General features: G+C 40.0%; 1 protein-coding gene across 6 annotated transcripts in view; it reads right to left on the bottom strand.

Moving 5' to 3' along the window:
* Positions 1–26805, bottom strand: part of DAAM2 (dishevelled associated activator of morphogenesis 2) — a 209868-nt gene that overhangs the window by 74810 nt on the left and 108253 nt on the right. For all 6 annotated transcript variants that reach the window (XM_054819166.1, XM_054819170.1, XM_054819169.1 and 3 more), the window contains 2 exons: positions 11244–11318; positions 4144–4238 (listed from right to left, as the gene is read on the bottom strand). In XM_054819166.1, the coding sequence (XP_054675141.1) occupies positions 4144–4238; positions 11244–11318 (170 nt within the window). The remainder of the gene's footprint in view (positions 1–4143; positions 4239–11243; positions 11319–26805) is intronic.

The following is a 26805-nucleotide window of genomic DNA, read 5'->3' as shown; positions in this document are numbered from 1 at the left end:
GGAGGAAAAAAAAAGCTGATGTTTTGCCGTTCTTTTCAGTTCCAGGGCTGAGGGAAGACTTAAGATGGACACCTTTTTGAAGGTACAGAGCTCTACTGACAAAAGAAAATGTCCTGAAGAAGTAGCTGAGCAAAGGGTCCCTTGAACGTACTTTCCGATGGAACACCTGGTCTTATGACAAGACATACAAGGCAATACAACCTTCATGTATTTTAGCCTCTGATGACCTTGTGGGGGGAAAAAAAAAAGCTAAATGCACAGGAGTCACATTGTCCCAATTAAGTACAATCCCTTAGTAAATTCACTGGCAGAGCAATTTTTCTAGAACTGTTTGGATGAGATCATTCCAAAAAGGAGGCATGCGCAGGAAAGTGGTGTGTGTCACAGACCTTGATTAATGACATAATTTAAAACAATGTCGGGATTTTCCTGTACTCTTCCTAGTCCAGAGAGCAAACAGTAAGCTGCATTACCCAATAGGAAGCAAAACCAAGTACCTTCCCGTTTCAGCTGACATCAGAAGCAGGAATCAAATTATGATTTTCACCTTCCTTTTCCAAAACACTTAGGTCACTATTCTCCGGAAAAGCCAGAAATCATGCAAGAGGAAGATAAAGAAAAGGCGATAGCAGTTTCTGAGCCAACAGACACTCTCAGTATGAGGATTTGCTCGGTGTGAGCATGTATATGGGGAGGTATGTACATAAACATCTGTACAGGAGAGAAAAAGAAGTGGGAGTTTGGCTGACAGGCTGAGCGCCATAATCCTCACACCGTTTGGTGTTTGTGCATCTGTATGTCTGTAAGCAGGGATGTGTACGTGTGCGCGCAAAGGCAAACCCAACTCGTACAAATGAAGTACCTTCTTCCCCACACTACACACCTATGTAACTGACTGCCATCCTACATATCTTGTATGCTGCAGAATAAGGTCTTGTTCTAGACTGAAAGGTGTAAAGTTAAGCATATTTGCCAATGCTAACACATTCAAAAACTCAAGTGTAAATAAAGCAGGGTGTGTTTTAATAGGTGCTAAACAAGCAAATTAAAGCCTAACCTCACCTCAGACTCTCACTTGACCAGTTTAGCACACTTTAAAAGGCAGGGTGCCTCTTAGCCTTTCAAGTTTTAGAGAGTGCTGATCAAAATGAGTTAGCTAGCTCTAATAACAAACCTTTCATCCAAATACAGATGCGGTGCTGCCTAAGATGTAATGACCCACTGATGGGTTCCAAGTGTAGGGGGGGACAGCCTCCCTGTGAGACTTGATGCGGCTCAGGAAAGACAGAAAGATCATATGACGTGGTGTGCAGAGAGCAGGATGTTCCCACCCTGTTAACAGCCAAGGCTACACTTCCCTGCAGCATCAGTTTTTGAAACAGGAGGCACACGTAATCCTGACAGCTACTGAACTGCTGAAAAATTCAGTGTAATGGGTTTTGCTTGCTGGACACATAAATTATCATCTCCAGTATGCACTTGAATGCAACATGGTTAAATCAAACAAAAATAACAGGAGGTAAATCTGAGTTAAACAAAAGGAGAAAAGCAGACAGCAAAGGGAGTTAGTGATGATTCAGACTAAAGGAGGTATTTTTCTGGGGTTCCAAAAAATATTTTTTTTTTCTTAGTCCCTTGTAAGTTTTTACTTTTGCTGCACTTCTGAATCCCCATTCTTGGGCACTAAAATACCAAAAGAAAAGCTCTTCTCTTGCTGCTTCTGTCCAATAGTTTGTCATCACACTTGCTTATAGTCATAAGTTATTACAAACCTAAAAGAAAATGTGTTTCTTTACAAGATGCAGATGTGGGGTTTTTGTTCTCTAAGGCTGGGGTTGTGTCTGCGTGCTGGGACACAACCTGGCTTTATTATTTCAGGGCAGCTCCTAAACACAGAAAAAAAATGCACTTGCTCAAAGGCGGCCAACTAGCTGCCCAGGGATGCTTCTATCACGTTTTCTCCAAAGAGGAGAGAAACTTGAGTCTGGGTAAGTCTGCTTCAGTTTTTGTGGCTGTTAGAGCTGATGGGTTGGAATAGAGGCACGGATTAGTACTAGTACTCTGCATTTTCTACTAGAAGAGACACAGTTCTACAGTAAAATAAAACTCAGAGCCAAACAAATGCATTTTTCTTCTTTTGATTCCTCTAAATCAGAGAATTCAAGCAGAGGAGCTTCTTGGTAAGCTGTCAGAGCCCTTGTGTACCCTACCATCACAAATGGATTCCAGCCAGTTCATCCTGTGTGAATTTAGGTGTCTCTTTTCTTCAGAGGCCTGATGAACAGAAGAGGCAAGGAAAATAGGATTTGATGTCCAAATTAAACTAGAAAGACTAGTATTTTGAAGGCTTGGGTATCGTACTGCTTATGAGAGGGATTTGATGGAGTCGAGGGCCTCTCTACTGCAACCTTTCCATCAAGAAGAAATTGGCTTGTTGATCAGGCATTGGCGTTCAGCCCATTTGGCAGCTAACAAATTGAGTCGCTGGAAATTAGTTGAGACATAGGACTTAACTCAAAATTTGGCTTGGCTTAACTATTTAAAAAAAAAAAAAAGCCCCATAACCATCGCCAGCGATTTAGAAGAGAACACTTTATAGGGCAGCTCATAGATGCTTGTACTAAAGCTTGTTAGGGTTATTATAAACAGATGAAGCAACACGCTGTTGTCAAGGGGATCCAGCAGAAGCAATATAGGTCTGAGAAGGAAAACCTTGTAAGGCTTTGAGGAAAAGACATTTCTCTCTCTTCTTCCCTATTACCTTGCTTTCAACAAGGAGGCTGGGCTGTCCTATTCAAAATGACAGAGCAGAATAACCAACGGTGGCCACCAAAGGGTTTCAGCTGGACATAGCAGAGAGGCCTTGCTGCTGTGGCTATGCTCAATGAAAGCTATCACTTTCACAGAGGAAGCATCAAACCAGCTCCACATTAATGTAATAGAGTCGTTACATCAAGTCTCAACAGCACAGGACTTTGGTTTAAAATCTTTGTGAGAGTTGAGAGTTTGGCAGTTGTCTTAGCTTCCATTTGAACACAAAGTCCAGCTGCATTTTACTTTATGCCTCAGAGGAGCATCAGAATCTGGCTTTGTGCTGTCTTACAGCCCATCACAACAGGAGGTAAAACACTGAAGTTTAAGCTGATGTGCTCTACCTCGTAGATGCCACGAGGTGAGAAGCTGCCTGCAGTCAACTTTTTAAACATCATGAAGGGCAGAAGAACAGTCAGCACTTAGCTCTGCAAGAAGACCCAGAAATATCTTCAAGTCAATGTACCTTTAATGCAAATTTTTTAAGACAGTTTTTTTTTAGTTGTTTCTATTTATTTCTTTGGTTTGGTTTGGTTTGGATCTCCCCTAAAGATACCCTGTTTGATTAGGCATTATTGAAGCTCTCTGAAACTATGATTTCTGCATAGTGTGCATGCAAACACCTTTGGCCTACTTTGGGCCCAATACAAAGACATTCAGAAACTTTTTGACCAAGTGTTTCCTGAGATCATATCAACTATAGTTATTGCTTCTGCACAATGCTCTTCAAAGTGTAAAATGGAAAAGGTTTCTGTGCTAGTTAGTTTGCTATTGTTCAGAGCTTTGTTCCCAGAAAAACAAAGATGACCTTACCTTCAAAGACACAGTACACAATAAAGTCTCTTAATATTTCTCTGTGCCACAGTTACACATAGAACAGGAAGAATGCCAAACCAGGTGATGTCAGATGGATTAGCTGCTTTGTATCAAACAGTTCACATTACTAAAGATAAGGGGAAGCCTGAATTCAAAGTTCAGAGCAGAGGCTGAGATTTTGCCCAACATGAATCAAATTACATGGGATGTTCAGGGGGACCTGAAGTCAAGAATCTGATCTTCATAGTCATTACCTGTGTTTGCATATATCTGCCACAGGTTTTTCATAGCAGACTTTGCCTTTTATTTTCCTGAAGCTACATGCTTCAGCATTAGCGTGCCCTCTCAACTAGGCAGGTTCAGACCAGGAACTGTGGGGCACTCTGTGGATTGTTTGAAATATCAGAGAGGCTTGTGTGAGGTGAGACAATGAGGTTTCTGTTCTTGCCACTCTTTCCCGTGTCACATCTCACCAAAAGGAGGCGGTGAATTGTGATGAAAGACGAACAACATTACCTCATGGGCTGAGTCCGCAGAGCTGTCTTCAAGTCTTCAACTATTTTATTTTTCATTTCTGTTTCTTCTTCATCGAAAGCATACAGAGTCTGCATCTGTTCAGAAAAGAAGACAACCATCAGGAAAGCTCGGGGTGCCTGGAAGCTAAGAGACAGGCAGGGAATTATGAAAACCAACTATCCCATCAACTCACGCAGAGGTGCCTGCCGACCTCTCACCAGGAAAGCAGTGCCTCAGCTACAAAACTGAATCCAGATGAGGCTGCTCAAGCGGACTGGCAGCAGCATACCACTTTGCCACACTGGCTAAACTAGGGTTCTCAGATTACCCCCCAAAAATCATACTTGCCAGTATGCCCTCAGAAAACTGTACCTAATTTGGAACAGTGATCTGCTGTGGTGATCTATGGATATGTGAGGCAAAGTTCGAAAGGGAGAGGTAATATCTTTTATTAGACTGACATAGCTGGAGGGATTGGGGGGGGAAGAAAAAAACCCTGACTTGTGTGTCAGGTTTCAAAGCATAAAAGCTTTTTCTTCAAGTGACTAAACAGCCTGCAAGTATCCTGAATTACAGTTTGTGTACATACAAGTTTGACTTTTATTCCCCACACCAAGTATATTACCTGTTTTAAGATACTGACTTTCCCTATACACTTTGCCCTTGCTAATTAGGAACATTTACTGCCGAAAGCTGGAGCATCAAAAAATCCCTGTCCCTGTTTTTTAACAAGTAAGCCAAAGCACACAGCGACTAGATTTTCCCCCATTATGCAGCTTGAGATAACTAGAGCTTGCAGGCAACTCGAAGTGGAGATGCTGTGGGTCACTGTAAATTATGGTGAGAGCTAAAGAGCGGAATACATGCAAAAAGTAAGGTTCTCGGAGTCAGACAATGCAATTAAAATAAGTGGTATATCAGGAAATGAGGGCTCCAGCACTCAGTCTCACTGCAACCTTGTGATGTGAAGCAACACTCTGCAGCACCCATCGCATATACCATCAGGCTCACAACTTCAATGCGTGACTTTTTAAAAAATCAGGACTCAATGCTGGAAATTCTTAGCCTATAGCTGTCATCTTAGTCACTTTAATTGTAAAGTAGAGAGGACAAATGCCTCTCTTATTGGCAGGACTTCTGGGGGATATCACTCAGTGGTATCTGGAAAGCAGCTCTGAATCCTTTCTCAAATGAATAGCCCGATTAAACTAGTATCAACTATCATGGTTCTGATATTGTACCTCTCTGTGGCGAAATCTGAGTAGCTACAGTTGTGGCCCATTACAGCAAAAGATTTAAGTCTTTATTTTACTATTTATCAAGCACCAAAGAAAACCTTCCTTTCACTGGAACTTCCTTTAACACCCCCCCACCCCCCAATACTTCACTTCCCTTGGAAGTGCTCCCACGTTGCTTGCTTTTGCAAACCATGTGGTGCCAACACATGTCAGATCCTGAGGGTGGTCATTTGGCTACACGCCGTTGCTGTCTTATGCTGAACAGCTGGCATAGGGAGATGTGTTTAACTCTAGGGGTCCTCTCTCTGATCCACGCTAAAGTCAAATTCACTCAGTAACAGAGCAAGCTATTTCCTGCCCTAATGGAATGACAGAGCGCTACTGATGGAAAATGAGCTGATGATGTTTTATCTTTTGCCAGCATCCCCCGACAGCCAGAAACATAAATTGAAATGCTTAAGCCAAGCCATATATGATCCCCCTCTTTGAAAAATAAACAGAAATCCTGAACAGGCATTATGGAATCTCAATGGCAGAGTCCTGGGGTGTGATTTGGGGCTTGATTTGTATTTTCTTGGGTGACAGCCCATCTGGTCATCTTTCCTTTGGCCCATAAATGCTCCTTTGAAAGGCTCCCATTCCTCCAACAGCTTAAGTTCTCCTCTGAGCCATTGTGGAGGGAAAGCAAATGGATGGTAGGAAGGTGCTCAACAGTATTTCGTTCAGACTGAAAAAGGCCCATTTCCAAGTGAAACAAAAACAAATAATCCTGCCTTTACAACAGAGGGTGATTACAGAAAACCCCTTTTCTAAAGCTGCAGGCAGCCAAGAGCCCTTCATTTCTCACTCCTGTGCATGGCCAGGAACTCAAATCCTCGTGCCCTCTCCGAAGACAGACCGGTCACGCATTTGCATTATGAAATAGTTTTCTCGGCAAGAGTTACAGAAAACATAGCTGTCCCTGGGAGACAGAGGGGAGGGAACTGTCATTATCTGAGGCTGGATTTCATTAATGTGGCTGACTGATTAATTGCTTTCCTGAACTACGAACTGTACTCGAGGACTAGCGTCTGCTGTGCTGAGGACACAGCTAGTTACTAGTAGTTAACCAAACATACTAGGAAAAGGAAGCAAAATAGTGCTAGGTCTTTATCTGGTCCCTAAAAAGTGGTGTATGTAAGGCTCTTTTTTTACAAGCACATTTTGGATATTTAAAGTTTTCCAGATTCAGTGCATCACCCAGGAAAGTATCGCATCTAGTTACTTGATTTGCCAATTCGAAAAAAACCACAAATTTGTGAAAACAATCATTCACATGGAATTTTATGTGTAAAAATTCAGGTAGTCTAAGAAATTACTTTTGAAAATCTGGCTTCATTTAAAATGAAATATTTTAGTTTTATTAAAAGCACAGATTAATTCCCACACCTTATCCTAATGGCTAATCGTTCCCCTAAACTGCTGAGAAAGAAAATACAGGACCATGATGGCAGTATGTATGAGAGAGAAAAAATGAACAAAGTAAAAAAAGGGCATGAGCTAGCATCAGCAATATGCTGTATGATGGACCTAGTTTTACTTAACAGTCTCACACACATGAAATGAAAAAAGAAGCAAATAGAATAAATACTGAAAAAGTAACCTGGATGTTCTGATTTCTCATTATATTCAAAGCTCTTTCTTTAGCTCTTGTCTAAAATCATAACTAACAAAGTGTTATCATTATTGAAATCACTTCCAGTTCATAAACAAATAGAAGTAAAATTAAAATCAAAATTTGATTAAAAAAATTGTATTGCATGCCTCCTATGACATACCTGGACAATACTACGTTAAAACTTTTCTTCAAAGCAAACAAGTCAGTTGAAATTCAAGGTGCACCAATTCTTTAACTACATTAAGGCTGAACTAAGAGAATAAATGATGAATTATAAACTAGGAATAGATGTAATTTAAAAACCCCGAACTTGTAAGCAAATAAGTTTAAAGTAACATAGATGTCCCCTAACCCAGATGGAGGAGAGAGTTATCATCCACCTGCTAAATTCTGCTGAAAGATACACATTTTTAACACCCTGTGAAGCTGCTCTGCCCTGAACAAATGCTTTCCAAGTCAAGGAAAAGGGCCTGCTTACAGCTGTATTTATTAATCTTGACCCCTGTCTCATACTCTTGACCGAGCCATCTCTCCAGAAAAGCTGGATCTGCAACTACTGTTCACCTGAAAGCCTCTCTGTAGAAATGCATACACAGCCAAGCTCATAAAAGCAACGCAGTGCTGTCAGAAGCTTCCCTCCCCAGTAAAGCGAGGGCCGTGTTTATTTGTGCTGCCAAGCAGACAGTATCATGGGGTGAGGAGGGCAGGAGCAGCACAGGGAGGTTTCTTTACATGTGATATTAACCCGGCAGCTGCTGCATTTTTAAGAAAAGAAGTTTTGTGCGTTGATGAATCAGCAGAAGATGACAATGACCTTGATAATGGAAATTGTGGGTGTGCAACCTGTCCACAATCACCAGTAATCTTTACAGCATGCAGACGTCAGACGACCGGGCAAATTTGGAGGCTCCTCTTTCTAAATTAGACATCATTAGCAGCCGTCCCTTTCTTTTATGGATTGGTCTAGAAGATCAATGATCTACCTGGTCCGTTCCCTTCAGTCAGGCTGCCTGAAGGATGGGACAGTCCCTCCACTGGAATTGCCTGCTACAGGCCAGTAAAGATATCCAGTTTTAGTGTCAGATGTTCTTGTGAGAATTGGGTTTAAAAATTATTAAAATCTAAAAAGTCACAACAACAAAAACAATTGTGGGAACAGAACTGTGCCTGAAATGCCTGGCTTTTTGAACTGGATCAGGAATCTGTGACCTGAAGTGCTTCCTAACATAGTGGTATAAGGTTACAAGTAGGGAATGTCAAACATGTCAGGAATCACCAGATTGCTCTCAAGCATAATCTGTGAGGGACAGATATGATGGGTAACACTGCAGCGGGTCTTCTGAGAAAATGATCCTTGAGCACAGGGGCCTTGGACTGCTGAAATCCACAGAAAGATACTTAATGATATTAGCAGGATAAAGGCGTCATTTTCATTTTATCAGTGGGTAGGGAGAACGTTTTGCTAAGCTAACATATAAAAAAGGACTTCAAAATTAAATAAAAGGATAAAGAAAAATATGTGAGAGCCGCATGTAAAAAGATTCTCATGCAGTTAATTCACAGGAGATGCAAAGATTAAATTTTATTAAAAAACCAGGACTTAAGGCATTTTAAACTAACACTTGTGTGATTATTGCTACCATTTCAACTCTAATACTTCTTGCAGTATTTCTAATTAAAATATTGCAATACCTGATAGTGCCCAAGAGACACAAACTGAAATAGACTAGACAGTGTCAGGAAGGAACTCGAAACATGTTTTTCTTTCACCACTTCTGAGCCAAGTCCACTTGGATGCAGTTTGAAAAAAAAAAAAAATAAAAACCCCCACCACTAAATTTAGGACTGAAATTATAAAGGGACCCAAAATAACCATTTGGAAGTCGGGAATCTCAGAGGTCTGAATAATAACGAATAGAACATGTCTGTTAAAGTGTGTTGGAGCTGGTTCTCAACTGTATTACTCCAGTTTTCCGCTGATACAATTCCTGTGAAATCAAGTCAACTAAGTTTCACCTGCCTAAAAGTGAAGTGGTGAATCAGAAGCCGGGGTTTTAACCCCAGTGTGTCTTCTTAACACTTCAAGCATAAATCATGAGGCTTGAAGCCAAATAAAAGGTTAGTAATCATTCAGCGCTGAGGCATGCAAACAACATTACTGGGGCTGGTGTTTATTGGTGCTCTTAAAACATGTTTAAAATTAGAAACATAGGCCAAAATACAGTTTAATTCCATGGAACTGCTCCAGATTTACAATAGTGGCATGTACATACTCACTCCAGGTTTGTATCAAGATCATTTAAAGACTAAACCAAAAGTCACTGAAATCAATGGAAAAACTTTCAGTAGATTCAAGAGGCCTTGGATCAAATCCTACCAGAAGTATTTGGCTCAGTGACACTGCAAGGTTTCATACTTTTTTTTCTTTTTTTCTCCTTAATAGCCCTTGTAGAGCAAATTTGTTCAGTCAGGAAATCAAAGCACAGTACCATGCCAGTCACAAAAGCTCAATCTCTTTTCTCAAAACAAGTCCATATTCTTTATATTCCATTACTCTGCCCCAAGAAAATCTGGCATGAAGCAAGGTGATCATTTTGGTTATTCATGACTCACAGTAGAAAGCAGCTTTTCTTTTATCCTCTTACAGTGAGTTATAACAACTTGTAAATCTTGATTTTTTTTTTACTGAGCAAGACATATTTCACCATGAGAAATGCATCAGTATTGACACATTTAGCATCCATTAAGGAATTCTTTTTATGAAATTATTTTATAGCTCATAACCACAATACAAAAGGTGCAGAGAAGCCTTTTGAAATCAAACATAAAAGCATAAGGAAACAAACAAGGTGTGCTACCTAAGATGCTAGGAACAGAATTCTGTCATTGCTTCTCCACAACTGCCAAAAAAAGCTGAGTATTCATTTCACATGAATAACTGGAGGCAAAATTTCCCTATAAAAATCAGTGAAAGGATCAAATTTCAGAATATAAGATGTACCATATCAAAGGAGATCTGTGGACACTATAAGCTGGTGTTCTGCTTCTGCTGGTGACCAGCTCTACCAGATGCTTCAGAGGAAGAGGCATATTACACAACTATTGAAGATGCACAATTAAAGAAAGTTTTCCTCAAATATCTTGTTGGCTTGTGTCTGATGTCTAAGGTGTTACAGCCTTATGTTCCTCTACTTATCTGCTCTTATATAAGTGGATATTATCTTACATAAACTACCTTTTCTTTAATTCTTCTACTAAAATAATAATCCTAGAATTATTTTGTAGATTAGTCTGAAATCAATTTGAAAACACCAAAAAATCCCCGAACTTTACCTAGTTTTCAAATAGTTGCTTTTCTGATTCATCAAATATTCTCTGGTTCTTCTATTCTGAAGGGATAAATAGGGACCTTGGTTCCCTCCTGTCCATGATTTCATATAACCTTCACTTACAGGCTGCACTTAAGTCTCCTCTTGAAGAACCAAATTATTTCACCTCTACTTGGCCCAAATGACACACAGGTGTCCAAAAATGCTAGCTGCAGTTAAAAGTATAGCTTAAGAAAAAGATGCTTTCAATTGTCACTGTTTAAGACGGGCTAGCCCTGCCAAGACACAAGTACGAGTGTGTGCGTGTGCTGAAAGCCAGCTTTACATTAATATTCCTCAAAATTTCCAAAACAGGGGTCATAGCTGAACTACCTTTGTGCTCCAACAACACTCAAGAGCATGACAATATTTAAGATCATTACGACTGACTGCAGTTTAAAGCCAGCTGAATTGCACAGGAATTAAAAAAAGGCACACAGCCATTTTTGTCCCTTATTTTCAGGGCCAGTGCCAATAAGCAGAAATCTAAGGATCAGGGCCATACTTTGGGACAGGCTTCACAGCTGGCACGTAAATAATGTTAAATTATTGATCTCATTACCCTAGCTCTGAATTTTCATTCCAGAATCTAATTTGATTGCCTTCATTGCTCAGTATTGTAGAAATAAAAACTGGAAATGCTTATGGTGCTTTCTAATCTATTCTTCTGCTAGAACAGGACTCTTTCTTAATACATATACTTGTCTGCTTTCAGGAGTCCTGTTTTAAATCAGTCATGCACTTGGGAAAACATTCTTCTCCTTTGGGGACTTCTTCCTAAAGAAACACATCTCTATGTTAGGAAATCTTCCCTGCTTTGCAGGAGAGGTAACTTACTGCTGCCATGGAATTGATACGGTCAATGTAGTAATCTGGCCAGCTGGTAGCAAGCTTGTTAGGATCTTCTTGTTCCTGAAACAAAAAGTTAAAAAAGGTTACACAAGAAGCCTTCACAGGATGAAATGCCACTGTAAACCCACCTGGGATTCTTCACTGCGCTGTACTTTGTTGTGGTATCTCCCCCTGTATTCTTGTATAACGCACATAGATGTGTGGCCTTTATTACAAACATTTCTGCAAGTGTAATGTTAGCAGTGTCACCATGGTGTGTCAGATAAAAAGAATCGCCTTCAGCTAAGGTTATTAAACACAGAATAATAAAGTTTGATGGAGACAGCTACCTTTGGCATCTAAGCAGTAAATCTCAGTCCCTTAAACATACTATGTTTCCAAGTAGAAGTGTAGCCCATTTACAGATAACAGGTTTACATTTTGTAGCTTTATATTGACAGATCTCATAAATTATTTTGCCTCTCTACTGCTAGAGCGACAGTGGGATTCACCAGGAAAGAGGTTTAACATCTGCCATAGAGAAAAAAAAGCAAGTCAGGAAACCTGAAAAGAAGCCAAAAGACTGTCTCATTTTGACATGATAAGCCAAAAAGAGGTTTAGACTGGACGTGAGGAATCATTTCTTTACTGAGAGGGTTGTCAAACACTGGAACAGGCTTCCTAGAGAGGTGGTCAATGCCCCAAGCCTGGCAGTGTTTAAAAGTCATTTGGACAATGCCCTTAATAACGTGTTTTAGCTTGCGGTCAACCCTGAAGTGGTCAGACAGTTAGACTAGATGATCACTGTTAGCTCCCTTCCAACTGAAATATTTGATTCTATTCTAAAAAAGTTAAGTACAACCTCAGAACATCCAAAGGAAAAGAACAGCATCCCCTCAATTACAATAGCACCAGTATTAATCCTTCTATCCCTACCTCCCAAATAATCCACCTGAAAGCATCTTCACTAGACTAAGCTCAACTTCTAAAAGACCTACCCCTACAGAGGAACCAATTCTTTCTTGTTTCTTGGCTGCTCAGTGGAAATGAGATTTCATTCTAATGGGCCTATTTATTTCTAGATAGGTGTAACAATCACCAGCAAAACGAGGATTGGTTTCTAGGATCCTAGTCTCCCATTATAAAGACTTCTAGCGTATCATAAGAGATTAGATCACTTGACTTATCGTACGGATGTCCAAAGATGTACGAAGACTCTGTGGATCTCATCAATGTTGTCTGTGTATGAATGCTTACTCATACTAGAAAAGTTACTCTGGAAGATATACAGAACAATATTAAATGTGTAGGACTATCAGAGTACCTCAGCTATTCTACAACTCCTTGGTTTAGAGATGAGAAATAGCTCTACATGCTCCCTGCTGAGTCACATTCAGGAAATACCTTTCTACCTGACAAATTCCTGCCAGGCTACATACACATGGCAATAATTCTGCACAAATCAAAGTCTTCATATTTAGAATTAAAAACAAAATCACAACTGAGACCTGGATCTTCCCTTCCCCTCTCTTTGTTCCACCGGTCTTTCAACACTAAAGGAATATCTTCATTCATGATAACAACAAAACAGCTTTGTTCCCATCTAGCAAAGGACTGCAGTACAGACACATTCTAGACAGATCACAACTCTTTATTCAGCCCTTGCATCCAACCAAACAATTAAGAGCAGAAGGTTTAAATAAAGCATCATATAGTAGACTACCACTGTATGAAAAATATGAGAAGCTGACAAAGTGGCAAGAGATACCAATTACATCCACAGCTGCTATGCACCTACCACCTCACGATAATAAATGGTGCAGTTAAGAGTAAGGTGACCTTTCTCAAATTCAGTGAGAAGTTCTGCTGCTTTTTCTTACTTCCCTTTCCAGGCCATAATCAGCAGCAATCCGATGGACATGTGTTATTGGTAGATTGCCTTTCACTTTCCCTTTTCTGTGTAGAATACGTAGTGGCAATCATAACCCTGACAACAGTTTCACACTCTGCAGACCTTAACCTCCCGTGCAAAAGTCAAAATATGACCTTGCTGATGGAAAAATAAATTAAAACATACAATAGATAAATACAGCATTATTTTTATAAGATAATCTTATCATCTTCAAAGAGAACAATAGAAATGGAGACCTAATCCAGAGGTAGTGAAGTAAGGTCATTCTGCAGGGAAACAGGTTGAGCCACCAGTCTAAAGTGCAAGGTGTGCTCATATGCCCTTCTGAAATTTTTCTCTGCATAGAATTATGAAAGTGCGAGTGACAGCTATAATTATTTGCAGAGTACAAGTAACAAGAACATTGTCAGACCGGGGAACACATATGTTCCCTGTACTTTTCCTACCTCCTTTCTGAACTCCAAAAAGGGAAAACACACGTAAATTAAGGACTGTTATATCCCAAAATAAGCTATGATACTTTTTCTCCTTAAAAAAAAAGGGGGGGGGGAAAGTATAAATCCTGTACTGCCACGACTAATCTTTCTGTATGTCTATTTTAGACAATGCAGACTGAAGAGCATCAGGATAGATAAACTAAAAAAGCAGAATTTTGAATAATTTCCTACCTGAACCCAAACAGTTAGAAATTTCACAATCAGAACCGAGGTTAAGACGACTTTGATGCCCTGAAGTATGTCTGTATACATGGCTGGCTCAGCAAATGAAGTAAGGTCCTTGGTGTAGCCTACCTTTGATCATTCTCCATCCCCTACAAATTGGTCTGAACTCTGAGTTTCTTATGTTTTGGTTTTGTTTTTAATTAGAATTGGGAGAAAATTGGTTTCAGTAGAACACAGCAAGTGTAAGCTTTTTTTCCTGAACTAAAGCCCAGACTGAAGCTGTACATTGCTGAGGTTAAACTTTTAGCAGATACTCCACTATGTAATCCCCCCTTTCTGAAGTTGTTTTGGCCCAGGAGCATATTAAGCAGAAAAGTCCATCTAATTTCAGTCATCCTCCACACTCCTTGCTCAGACCAGAATTTTATGGCTGTCAATGTGTGTTTTACTTCATTAGAATAAATGTGATTATGTACTTAAAACCTATTTCCATTATGAAGCCCTAGAAAGCTACTTATACTTGGGATGAACATACAGATTTTTATCCAGCCCCATGAAATCATTAGGTGGCACCGTGTTATTTATGGCAATCACCTGGGCAACATTTTCAAAAGAGAAAGTTCACACCTAAAGCATCAGAGCCATTGGGAAAAAAAAAATATATATTGCCTAAATTATGTGAGTTCTGCCCATGGTAAGAAATTTCTGTACCATGTTTCCTCTCAGAAAGGGAAAAGTCAAAAATGGAAAGCAATTCAGGGTGTGGGGTGTGTGTATGTGCGTGGAGCAACAACAGGGTGTTGGGGTTTTTTGTTTGTTTTGTTTTTAATGTCTTCAGGGTTTTGACCCTCAAATAAAACGTCAGAGAGACTTTACCCTCTGGCAAAACCCTTCCCTGGCTCCAGGAGACACAGAGAAGGGGAGGAAAAAAAAAACCCCAAACCAAAAAATGAGGCCCTAATATACAAAGCCACATAGGTATCAAAAGCTGGAAACAATAACCCATCTGTATAAGGGAAAACATTAGCTGAAGGAATCTATTAAAGCAAAGCCTTCTTTTAGCTCCTTGAATAGTGTAAATATTACATTAAAAAACAGACGTCAGCTTGTGGACTTTATAAGGGGCCATATCATTCTTCACTGGAGTAACAACTATGTAACTGCTGTGAAAACAGGATCTTGATACTATACAAGCCTGCAATATAGCCAAAGTATTATATAGGCTTTGACACTAATTTGGACAGGCTCCATGCCTCGGTGGAAAGTGGAACTTATGACTTCATCCCAAATAGGCCTTAATGGAGTTCTGCAAATATCTGGACCATCTGAACCAATCAAAATTAAACAAAATAAAACAAAGTATTGTGTGCACAGCTCAGCTGATCCTGAAAGCCTTTTTGCAAATCCTGGGAGACCCAGTCCATTGGGCAAGCTGTTCTCTAAAGAGCAGAGACCTTTAGTAGCCGCCACGTCAGTGGGACAAGCATTTACGATACAGACTGCCATCATAACAGACCTAATCAAGAATTATAGACCACTGCCTTTGTTGAGAGACTTTCTACAAAGAAGTACCAAACACTAGTGTTACAGAAATCACGTGGAAATGCCAGATATTCATGGCTGAAAGGATCATGAGAATGAAAGATGCTGTTTATATGGTGGGTGCTTCTTTCAAAATAGTTTCAGTTTTGAAAGAAACAGCACAGAGAAAGTCTGAACAGTAACTGCCTGCACTGAAGCTCTTTTGTGGTGAGCACTGGGTTTCAGTTTCCAGTGATGACACGTTGGTATTTCACTCTACACCCAATGGACGCCAAACAACGCTGAGCAGTTCTCTAGAGTGTGTCCTGAAAGTCTGAGCATGTCAAAGCATTAATACATACATTCACAAAATTAGCAACTTTACAAGGCTTCTTTCCTGCAGATGTAGACAGGGAGACATATATGGTGACATGACAATTAAAACTCATCCAGGAAATCACTGGCAGAATTAGGAACTGACACTGAATCCAGTGCTCTCTTATTTCCACCATCATTTATATCAGGTTGTATTTATGCAATGTAGACAAATCCTAACTCCCTGGGATCAGCAGGTGCTTGGCATCCCTGGGTGTCCACCCATTACATGGACTTTGCCATGGGTACTGTTGGGATGACATCTATTCATTGGCAACATGACTTCCTTCTCAAACTCATCTCTTCACAACTGCAGAGAGGTGACCTTACTGCTTTGCACTGTTCAGAACAGAATGGGAACAAGCCGCGTACCTGCTACTGCAAAATGTGGGTTTAAGATCTTTCTTGGGCAAGGAACCATGATACCATTCATTGAGCTCCTCTTTATATCAATAAAAACAGTGTGCAAATGCAGATGAAAAATATGAGATGAGGCTTCTGCAATATAAATTCCTGTTCCAGCTTGTTCGCTGTATCGCGTCCAGACACTGCATGCTCAGGTTTGTACTTGGGTCACAAAGAATTGCATTTGCTTGCAAAAGCTGCATTAAGGTCAGTTTGGTTCCTCCTCACAATAGCCTGCGTGCATCATTCTAGTACCTCACAGAGCTGAAAGACAGGTTATTTTACCTGGTGTGAAGGGTCAGCATCATCACATACAGTTCAGAAAATACAAATCATGGAGTTCAAGTCATTATAAGAAACTAATACTTTTAAGAAAAAGTGAAATATGTTGTCATACTGAGTAAGTCCCTGTAGCTATTTTTTCATGTTTCCCATTAAAACGCAATGGGAATTGGGATCCTGACTACAAGTAAGTGGAGATTTTTCAGTGGTTTTTTTTTTTTAATGCCAATTCACTGAAACTTTAACTTTTAACATGTCCTACATCAATTGAGATGAAAGTGTTGCTGGATTAAGATTGCTTCTGGATGAAGCCCTTCCACACTCTTCAGAACAACAGCTTAGCTGGTAAGACGTTCATCTGAGATGTGCAGGTTCAGACTCGTGTCCATGTTCTGTTTCAAAGTGAGGTGCATGACCCTTGCTCTCCACGTGAATATTCTGGCCATTATAAACAAGGTAGGTTTTTCGTTTGCTTGGAGGGTAGAAGATGGTTATCACTTGTGCTTCGTATCCCACAAGTGCTACTCTTCTCCCTTCAGATGCTTTTAAAAAAGACCCAATTTATCGCAACATCTGCTATTAATGATGAATACAATACAATCTTGTAACACCTTGCACTCTACACTGTCAAAGGTCCTTAAAGAAATTCATGCATTAGGTTTTTCAGTCTCTCTTTCAGTGAGATCAGCAGAAACAGGGAAAATGGGATGCAGACAATTACACAGTTCCCAGTTACACAGGAAATCTGTAGCACAGCCAAGAATCAATCCGCACTGAAGTTGTGCTGCACTCTCATCCAAATCAGTGTTCTCCCTTTTTTTTCTATGACTGACTTACTGACTTTTATTCACTTTAAGGAGAAGTTCGGCTTTCAAAGAAACATTTACCTGTTCATTAACACACTGTCCATCCATCCTATTGGCTATATCTCAGTTCAGAGCAGCCAAAGTTGCACTTTCATTAAAAGACACAAAATGTGTTTGATCTGCTCCGGGATGAAATACTAATTCAGAAGTGGAGCTAAAATACATCTAAGCTTTTCAGACAGTTTACGCCTCCAAAAAGCCAACCATGTCCCAAGAGATGCTAAATTTGAAACAGGACAGACCACAGGACTGAGCCATTCACTAGACAGATGTGGCCACCGCTCCGTTTCTCAGACTCCATGACTAGCATTTATACAAATATTCTCAGGGTTTGGGGGAGGGAGCTATATCCAAGCCTTTTAAGCACAATTTATCCAGAGTGAGAAAAACAAACATTACTTCTCTCCCTGGAATTAAGCTATTGATGTGCAGATAATAATCCTTCTGCCACAAAAGCAGTCTACTGTATAACTTATTAAAAGGGAATATTCATTAATTACCAGCTGGAGCATGCAACTGAGGAGTTCTAATTGCTGCTCATAAAGGTCAGACATAGCCATACATGCTTCCAGTTCACTGGATTATGACACAGGAATATTTTACCTAACAGACCATAGGGGTGGGGTTTTTTTCTTTTTTTTTTTTTTCTTTTTTTCTTCATTTAGCCTGATCTCTGTCCTGCTGCCAGTAACTTCATAAACCTAATGATGATTTCTGATGCTGGTTACTAACCAGCCTTTCAAAGGAAGAATCAAAGGCTTCATATTATTATTTATATCACAAAATGCCTTATACTGCTAAACTGTGGAACTCACTGCCACAAAATATAATAAAGGCTAAAAGCATAAAAGTGAAAAAGGGATACATTTATGAAGGATGAAGATTCCTTCTTAGAAATTTTTTCATAATACCAAGAGAAGCTTCCATGCTGCTGAAATTCACCACCCTTTAGAAATTAAAATAGACTCTATCATAGGCTAAAAACTTTCCAATAAAGATAAATATATGCTTTGTTTTGAACTGCTTATTCTATCCATCACCTTTTATTGTTTCCCAAACACCCATAGGTACAGCAATTCTAGAAATTGCATGTTGTATACACATGACGTGTCATTTCCAACCTCATCTAACACTCAAAAGCACTTCAAATAAATTACTTCTAATTGGTATCAGTCTAATGGAGATGAAGGTCATGCTTTAATTTCTTATCTTCCAGAAAACATGCCAGATCCTCTGCATATACACACACAGATACATAATGTCTCACTGAAACTGGACTGGAATGCCATACCTGGCAGGCGGAAAGGTTGTTGGTGCAGTGTTATAAGCTGAAGATAAGAATTAATTTTTTCTGAAATCTCAGAAGTCTCAGCCACTGATTTTAATGAACTGTATAATTGTAGTGTTTAAACCAAGATTAAGTTTTACAATAACCATGTCTAGCACAAGATGTACTATAGATTACCGATGGAGAGAATCCCATTTTAAGGAACTTCAAATTAAAGCAGGGTTGCATAGAACACTTTTAGTTTTAAAAACGTCTCTTCTCTTTCCTCTTCTGTTGGCTTTTCATCATGCTCTTCAATACAGACAGATGAAAACTTGCTGCCAGTATTGACTGCATCAGCCTCTTATCATTTACAGATTGTACAAGCGTGCTTATACCTCTTCAAACATATTTAGCCCTGCGGTAGGCTGGGGATCCCACCACCACCAGGTATTGATTTATGGGTATAGCGTGGCGACCAAGGGGACAACTTGTCCCTATATTTACAGAACTACTTAAATGTACGGCTGAGGCCACACTGAATTATCCAGCACCTTCAGCCCTCAGGACAAAGCTTACTTGCCAAATTGAAGTCTACCAATATTACACATTGTTTCTCTGCTGAACGTTTTACCTTTGTCATGGAAGCTGGTGTCAGATACGTTCTCGTGACTCTGTTGCTGCCTAAAGATCATTCTGTCCTATTAGCTGAAGTTCATACACATGTTTAAAACCTCTTATGTGCTTTACTTTTCACAAGCCCCAAGTCAATCAACTGATATTTTGCAGTTGATAAGTGTATAATCTAAATGATGAGCTGCCAAATAAGGCAATTCATTAATTCCCACACTTCCAATAAAGAAGTTCTCAGGTGTCTACCTTCCCTCAGCCCATTCTGTACACTTCTTTGGAGGTGAAGGGAAATGTCCATTATGGAGGATCCTACCAGTCAGGAGGTCAGTTTATGATCATTCTACTCAGAGGACCTTCAGGAGAAGACAAAACACTTCTCATGGACACAGCCTGCTCTCCAGGTGTGTGGCTGTGGGCTTAGATTGCAGTCCTGAACCACAGCTCTGTTCTCCACAAACCTGCAGCAAGCTTGAGGTCGGGGTCAAGGTTCTAGTGATTCTTGTGGCAGGTGAATCCTAAGCAGCAGCAGGACATACTCTATTATTTCAATAACATCCAAGCTCTGCGTGGTCCCTACTCCTTTTAACTCTGTGTTATGTAAAGATATTGTTTGTACATTTCCATTCTAGCACTAACCCTGTTCAGCTTACTACCAACATGCCGTGGATACAGAAAGGGACTTTTTCCTCACCCATCCAGCTTACCTTGTTCCCTTTCCAACAGTACTGTTTTCAACTGTATCCCTACCCAGCTAGTATTTATGTCATTTGGACCGTTTCCTTCTTCACATCCTTTCCTCCTCCTCCTGGCATTCTTTAGGCAACGTGAAAAGCCACAAAAGAGGCCCGTCTGCGTAACTGACCCTCCTGTCTGCCACATGCCTGCACCGAAAGTTTATCTTTTTGTCCTACTCTGTTTAGCTCCAGCAAGCAACCACTTACAATCTTTTCTAAATAAAATGAAGTCACCGACCATTCCTGGCAATCACCCTGCGTGTTGCTTGATGATGGGAATGAAATATCACTAACCGTGCTCAAAGACACAAGGAACTACCTAGGACACACCTACCCAGAGCCAGCATAGCTACCTAGGACAAGTCCCTCTGGGAGCACAAACAGAATTTGTTAATGCCAAATTCTAAAATGTTTCTCTTCACTGTTCCAGTGCTGTGGACAATGTGGACAACATGGCCACTGTGTGCTTTTCCAGTGACACTGCTGCTTGCTCTAGTTCACTTCTGCTCCTTTACTGAGGAGCATGATAGTTAGATGGTGAGAGCAGCCACGTATTTTCTATGCGTCTCCCTCCTTTAACCCTTGTTACTATTGAAAAAAACAGTAAAGTTAGGAGCTGTTGGACAGGTGAACAAAGGGATAAATTCAGACTGAAACACCCACTGCTTTTAAGTTGCTAACCCAATATCTGAATTTATCATTCCGTTGCTTTGTCTCTCTCTCCCTTTTCCGTAATCTCTGGTAAAACTGTTTCCTTTCTCCCAGCCTTCATTTCTCCCGCCTACTACATCTGCAAAATGTTTCGGATGCCAGGTGCCTTCCAACAGATAACAGAATATCATGGAAGACAACGTGATTTTCACCTTGATTCAGGCATGTAGCTGAAAATGCCACATCTGACTGAATGAAAACTAGGCAATTCTGCAGAACAGTAAAAGGAAATTTCTTTCTTTCTCTTAAAGGCTGCCACTAGATCCTTGCAACCATTCTTTACTTGTGCCTGTTTCTGAATTTTTCACTGAAACAATAGGGAATTCAGCAACCCTTCCTGCTCAGTGCTCACTGGCTTTTGAAAGGCTGGTCAGCATTCAGTGAAATTCGGAATACAGAGAAGAGCGAGCCCTGGTCTATGCCAAATCTGTTTCTCATGTACCAGAGAAATATGCTAGTTATTTACATATTCTTTGCTCTTACTTATCCACCTGAGACTAATCTGAATGGTGAGAACTGCATTGTACACAGTATATATTATTATTATTGCATACCATCAGCAGGACTGACTCATACTTGGATTGTGGAGACCCAGAACTTTTGCAAGAGGACAGACAAGGACAGAACATAATCCAGTAGCAGCAACGAAATCACACAATCAGCATTTACACGTACTTCCTATATGGCAGAATTAGATTGCTCACCATTATTTTTGTTCTTAAGTACAGCAAATTACACCATCTTAGTAAGATTACAGCTGGATAAATGTTTTCTTCCCTCCCCTCCCCCCCTTCTTTTTTTTCCACACTACGGTCAAATCTGCTCCCACCAAGCTCTCCCAAACTCCCACAGAATGCAAGCCAAATGCAAAACACAGCATTAGGCATGATGATGACAATTTTCCAACTATCACTGTATAAACTTAGGACTATTTTGGGCCTGATCTTTGAGAAGTATTGAATGTTAACTTCAACTGGAGCACCAGTTGCACACCTGAAAAATGCAGAACTACAAGATGGACACCCAAATTCTACATACTCAGAATATCTATAGAAAATACCATGGCAAGTTTATGGAGTTTATGTCTTCAGAAGTCTGGACAAAAGGGCTAGGAGAGCATTTTCTAAGCAACATCTAACCTTTTTTACTGGGGAGAGAGAGAGAGGGAGGAAGAAACTAAAAATATTCCATGCTGTTCCCATGGGGGGGCAGGGAAGAGAAGACTTTTTAATTATACATAAGTAAATATATAATTTCAGGGCCCTGACCCAAAATAACCTCTTATACCAGGATAAATAAATTCATCTGTAACTGTTAGCATTGCAGCATGGAAAACATAAACCAAGCAAAATGAACAATTTGGAGAAACTACTTATCTCCTCTTATGTTTGCTACAATGTGGTCTTTTAGGTATGATTTCAAGCTGTAATAATGGTATATCAGCTGAGTTGTGCAAGCATTTTTGCCTCCTTGACACCAAATACATCCTTTAAACCACTACAAGAGTGAATCCAAGAAAAAAACTCATATTTTTAAGAGGAATCTCTCACATCATTAACCCTACTGTATTGTTTCTCAGAGTAACCACTTGCTATAGAAGGGAAAATACCAAGTAAAAAACCATCAAGACACAATTTTAGGAACTTAATGATAAACCATACAAAATGGCCAATATTTCTTCTCAGGTATGCTGACCTACGCAAGGAATAATGGGGTAAACATCAAGAAATTTATACTTCTGTGAGATGAGAAAAAAAGCCTAAATTCATTGTATGGAACTATAAAAGAATGAGATGGTGTCTTATTTGAATCTCAAGTTTTATTCTTCCAGCGAGAACACATTCTCTTCATTAAATGATGTACAAGGAAATGTATGTCATTTTAGGCTTTATTTTACACTGTATTTACTATGTTGCACAAATTTGGGAGCTACTACTTCAGCCTGCAATACTTATTAGCAGGTGCCATTAATCAAACAGCTCTTTTACACTGAAAAGACCCAAGTACACCACTAATCAGGAAATGTGTGCATTTGCTGCATTAGGGACACTCTTGCTGCATTTTGTTGTTTCCCATTATGCCCTGTGCTTGTCATAGGCCAGAGTTTCTGAATTTACTGCGCCTACTTGCATTTATAACAGTAATTTTTAAAGCCATGTGCCTGTCTTCCATACCTAGACTAAAGATACTGGAATGACCCCATGTCAGCATCAAGCTAACTAATCATCCCAAACATCTGAGCATGAAGTCATTCTGTTAACAGAAAAAGGAACAGATGGTGGTGGGAAAAAAGCAAGTTAACTCCACAATTGCTGGCATTTTCCAAACATCCAGCTGAAGGAATGCCGTGGTTTGCAAAGGGCAACATCCTCCCACTGTGACTTACCAGTGTTATGAGATTTCCACTGAGCCACAGGCTGACTGAAAGCAAGCCTATTTTCAGAGGATTCATTTGAGAAATTCCACATTTCAGACTGTTTCACCAGCAGCCTCCTGAGCTAAGAAAGTCCTGCAGTCACTCAGACCAAAAGCAACCATGGATCCCAGGCACTGGGAGGGAACTAAATAATATCATCTGCTACAGCGTATTTCAAGGAGTTGGTGTCTCATAGCAATAATACAGGAGACAGTAGGTTGCACAGAGCCTTAGAGTTGCCCCCTTTCTTTGTAGGGCCATACAGCTGTTTTCCTAGTTTGATTTATGGTCAGTTCAGAGAATCACAGAAGAATTTTGGATCGAAGGGGTCTCAGGAAGAATGGACCTGCTCAAAGTAGAGCTAATTTCAAAGTTAGATCAGGTTGTTCAGGTCATTGTCAAGGTTTGAATACCAAGTTAAATTAAAATGTTGGCTGCAGACCTGAACTCTGCCATAAACTTCTAAACCATTGGTAGGAAGAGATGCACCAAAGACTTCAGTCTAATTCTCCAGCTCTGATGTACAAGGTGGGCACTTTGCCCTGTGGCCATCAGATATCCTCATCACTTAGCCAGCAATACACTTGCACTAAGCACTCCAAGTCCCACACTGCTTCTTCAGCCTCCAACTATCTACCCACTGCTTTTGCTTTTAGGCTGTCACATGTGCTGTGAGGGTTACTGTGCGTTTTTCAGGCTTCCCGGGGAAGAGCGAGACACACACACCCACACTCCCCCTAAACTCTTCGTGCAAAGTTGGGAGAAAAACTCTCATGAAGTCACTTCCAAGCCTCGTCAAATTGGGATTCCTTATAAATGGCTTCTCAAATACTGCAGCAAATCATCTTGTGTGTTCATGTCTGCTGCTCCCAGATAAAGCATGTGGAATTACAACTCTAAAGAAAGGAACTTATAAGGGACACATTAAATGCTCCTTACAGCTATAAATCCATAACCAAAACAGTTTAATATTCCAAATCAGTAACAGACTCTAAGAGTATTTCAAAGAGGAAACAGTACTGCAAGAAGATCGAATTGAAAACAATACAACTTCAAACCACCCACTTCATTTATTATGAGACAACCACGTGCTTGGCACTCTTCATACAGAAAGGATGAACCCCAAAGGGCTTTCATAGCTCAGATCAGACAATACAAAACCAAAAACCCACACTCAGACAACACAATGGTGTGATCTTCATCTGGTATATTGTATCACTAAATGAGACCAGATGAAGATCCATTTTCTCTCTTCTTTAGGGAATATCTATCTTCCTCTGAATATCTCCTACTTTAAAGTAGGAACCCAAAGAAATGAACACTTTCCTACAGCCAGACTTGCAGAACTGCTGTCTAACTACAACAGATGTAATGCAGCCTCCTGCTCTTAGAGCCTCCACATGAAGCTTTAAATGCGCAGAAAAGACCTCAGGATTTTGGAAGAAAAGCCTTGCCAGTTCTTTTTAGCTGAGAAGTAACTGTCTCTCCATCTTAACCAAACTGAAACAACATTGTACAGCGCAAAAACACAGAACAGAGCAACCCAAGAATGAGCAGTAGGTGCAGGAACTTTCATTCACTTAAAGTTTTCCCCAGAGGCAAGGAGGACTCCAGATTTTATATTTGCATTCATCTTCTGCTTCACCCCTGGTAGGCTAAGGTAATTATATCAAAAGCAGCTTAGATTTCTCCAGGAGATTTAATATTTTTATTTATATATATGTACACACACACATATTTTTATATATATACACACACACATATTATAGGTATGAATTAATTTTTATATTTACAGTTTTAACAGGAGGATGAAACCAAGGTATAAGGTGAATTGCACTCTAGAAGCTGGAACTGTAGCTGGCTTTCAAGTAGGGTTTATAGCAGTGATACAGCCTGGGTTTGGATTGGAAATTTTGCTTAGAGCTCTGCAGGAGTCTGAAGGCATGCATGGGCATGGGGGTGGAGGACAGAAGTATCTTACTTTATATCCAGCTGCACAATATCATGCTATACTTTTTACAGTGACATTTGCTGACAATGCAAACCTGAAGGGCAAAGCTCGAAGAAAAACTCTCAAAGAAAGAAAAAAACCCAAAACCTGACATGTAGACATGTTAGACAGCCAGCATGGGACTAAGGTGGGAGTTTGTGTAATTCAGCTGCAAATGAGGACTGCAGTAAAACTACTGAAAGTTAAAGCCTGACTAAGGCTAGGATTCCCCAGGGCATTCTGAAGCCTAAGGTAGGGCTGGATGCAGCCCTCATGTTAGGAAAAGGGAACTGAACATAAAGGTGCTGCGGCAGTATTTGCCGCTGCTTTGTGGGAGAGGTGTAAACCTTCTCTAGAAGAGCATCTGGGGCACTCTGCACCTGGACTGCAGCTTCACTGGTTTCAGCACCGATCTGTGACCTCGGACCAAAGGACTTGAACCCCGTAGTGATTGCGTGATGCACAAAGGTGCCTTCCACTCCATCCTTCCCACTCCTTGCAGTGAGCTCTCCCAAGTCTGGAGACTTCACCACAAAATCTGTTCTTACAGGAATACCTTAGAAGACAGACAGATGCAGCAAGGAAAGAGAACGAACAGTGCTTAAACTGAAAATATATTCAGATTTTTAAGAGTATATCTTAAAAAAGCAACAAAAGGAAAAGGACAAGGACAATAATAAGGAAAAGCAGTGTTGTATGCAGCCAAGACGTGTATATAGTGCAGGAAGAAGGTGTGAGAGGATGGCACAGCCAGAACATTGCCAAAAAGTTTCCTAGCTTTGCTGCTCTTTCTTTCAGGTAGAGGGGAATATATTTATATATAAACATAATAATAGCAAGTCCTTTGAAATTATACAACAATTTAGATCAAAGACTTTTAGAAGCCAAGGAGTTTCCTGACTCCTATTCTTATATTCAGTTTACTAGGTTTTTTATTCATCAGGTAGATGAAAAAATATAATTGACATATTAAAAAAATAATTGCAGGGGATGGAACCATAAGGAAATTCTCTTTTCTGCATATTGGCTGTTATAGCACATGGTTCAGATAAATTTTCCTCAGAATTTTTAAAGCCTATTGTGCAGAAGCCTTTCTCTACATCTGTTTCCCTTAATAGAAAAAGTATAATCAATTTAAGGATTATAAGCATGTACTTTTTTTTTTCAGATGTCATAAATGCCTCTTTCCGGAAAGTTGCAGTGTGCTGATTATTGCTTCATTACTTGAGTTTGAATAATCTCACTTGGGTAGGTAAAGCACAATCAACTCAAAGCAGCTATTCTATGGTACAACTAAAATCAGAAGAGTACAAAATAATCCCAAAATATCTAGGAGAGCTCAACATAGTTATTAGGATTGAGCTTTTTGTTGGTTTTGTTTGTTTGGAGAGAATCTGTATGATACAGCTAGTCCTGTCTGACTGTACTTTGGAAGGAGATTTGCTACCAATTTTTCTCTCAAAGAAACACAGAAGTAAAAAAACCCCTAACTTGTTTAACTGCAAAATGTGTGTACTTCCTACTAAAATCTGCTCAACTGAAGGCTTACAAATTAGTCTCTGGAGGCAGGAAAGGCCATAAAAAGAAAACAACTTGACTTGCTTTCCAAGAGCTTGTAGGATTGTACAGAAGGCAATAAGCTGTTGCCTGCACAATGTGGCCTCATTCTTAGAAAGGCAGACTACATCCAAAGCAATGTGTGCTGAAGCAGTGCAATACCTGTATATTCTACCCTTTTTGGGATCCCAGTATGAGCTCACTTACCGGTGAAATAATTGAGCTGACAACTTTTTC

This window comes from Grus americana, chromosome 3 (assembly GCF_028858705.1).
Source record: "Grus americana isolate bGruAme1 chromosome 3, bGruAme1.mat, whole genome shotgun sequence".
Taxonomy (NCBI): Eukaryota; Metazoa; Chordata; class Aves; order Gruiformes; family Gruidae; genus Grus; species Grus americana.
Note: the sequence above shows the minus strand (reverse complement) of the source record. Positions and strands in the feature narration are given on the sequence as shown.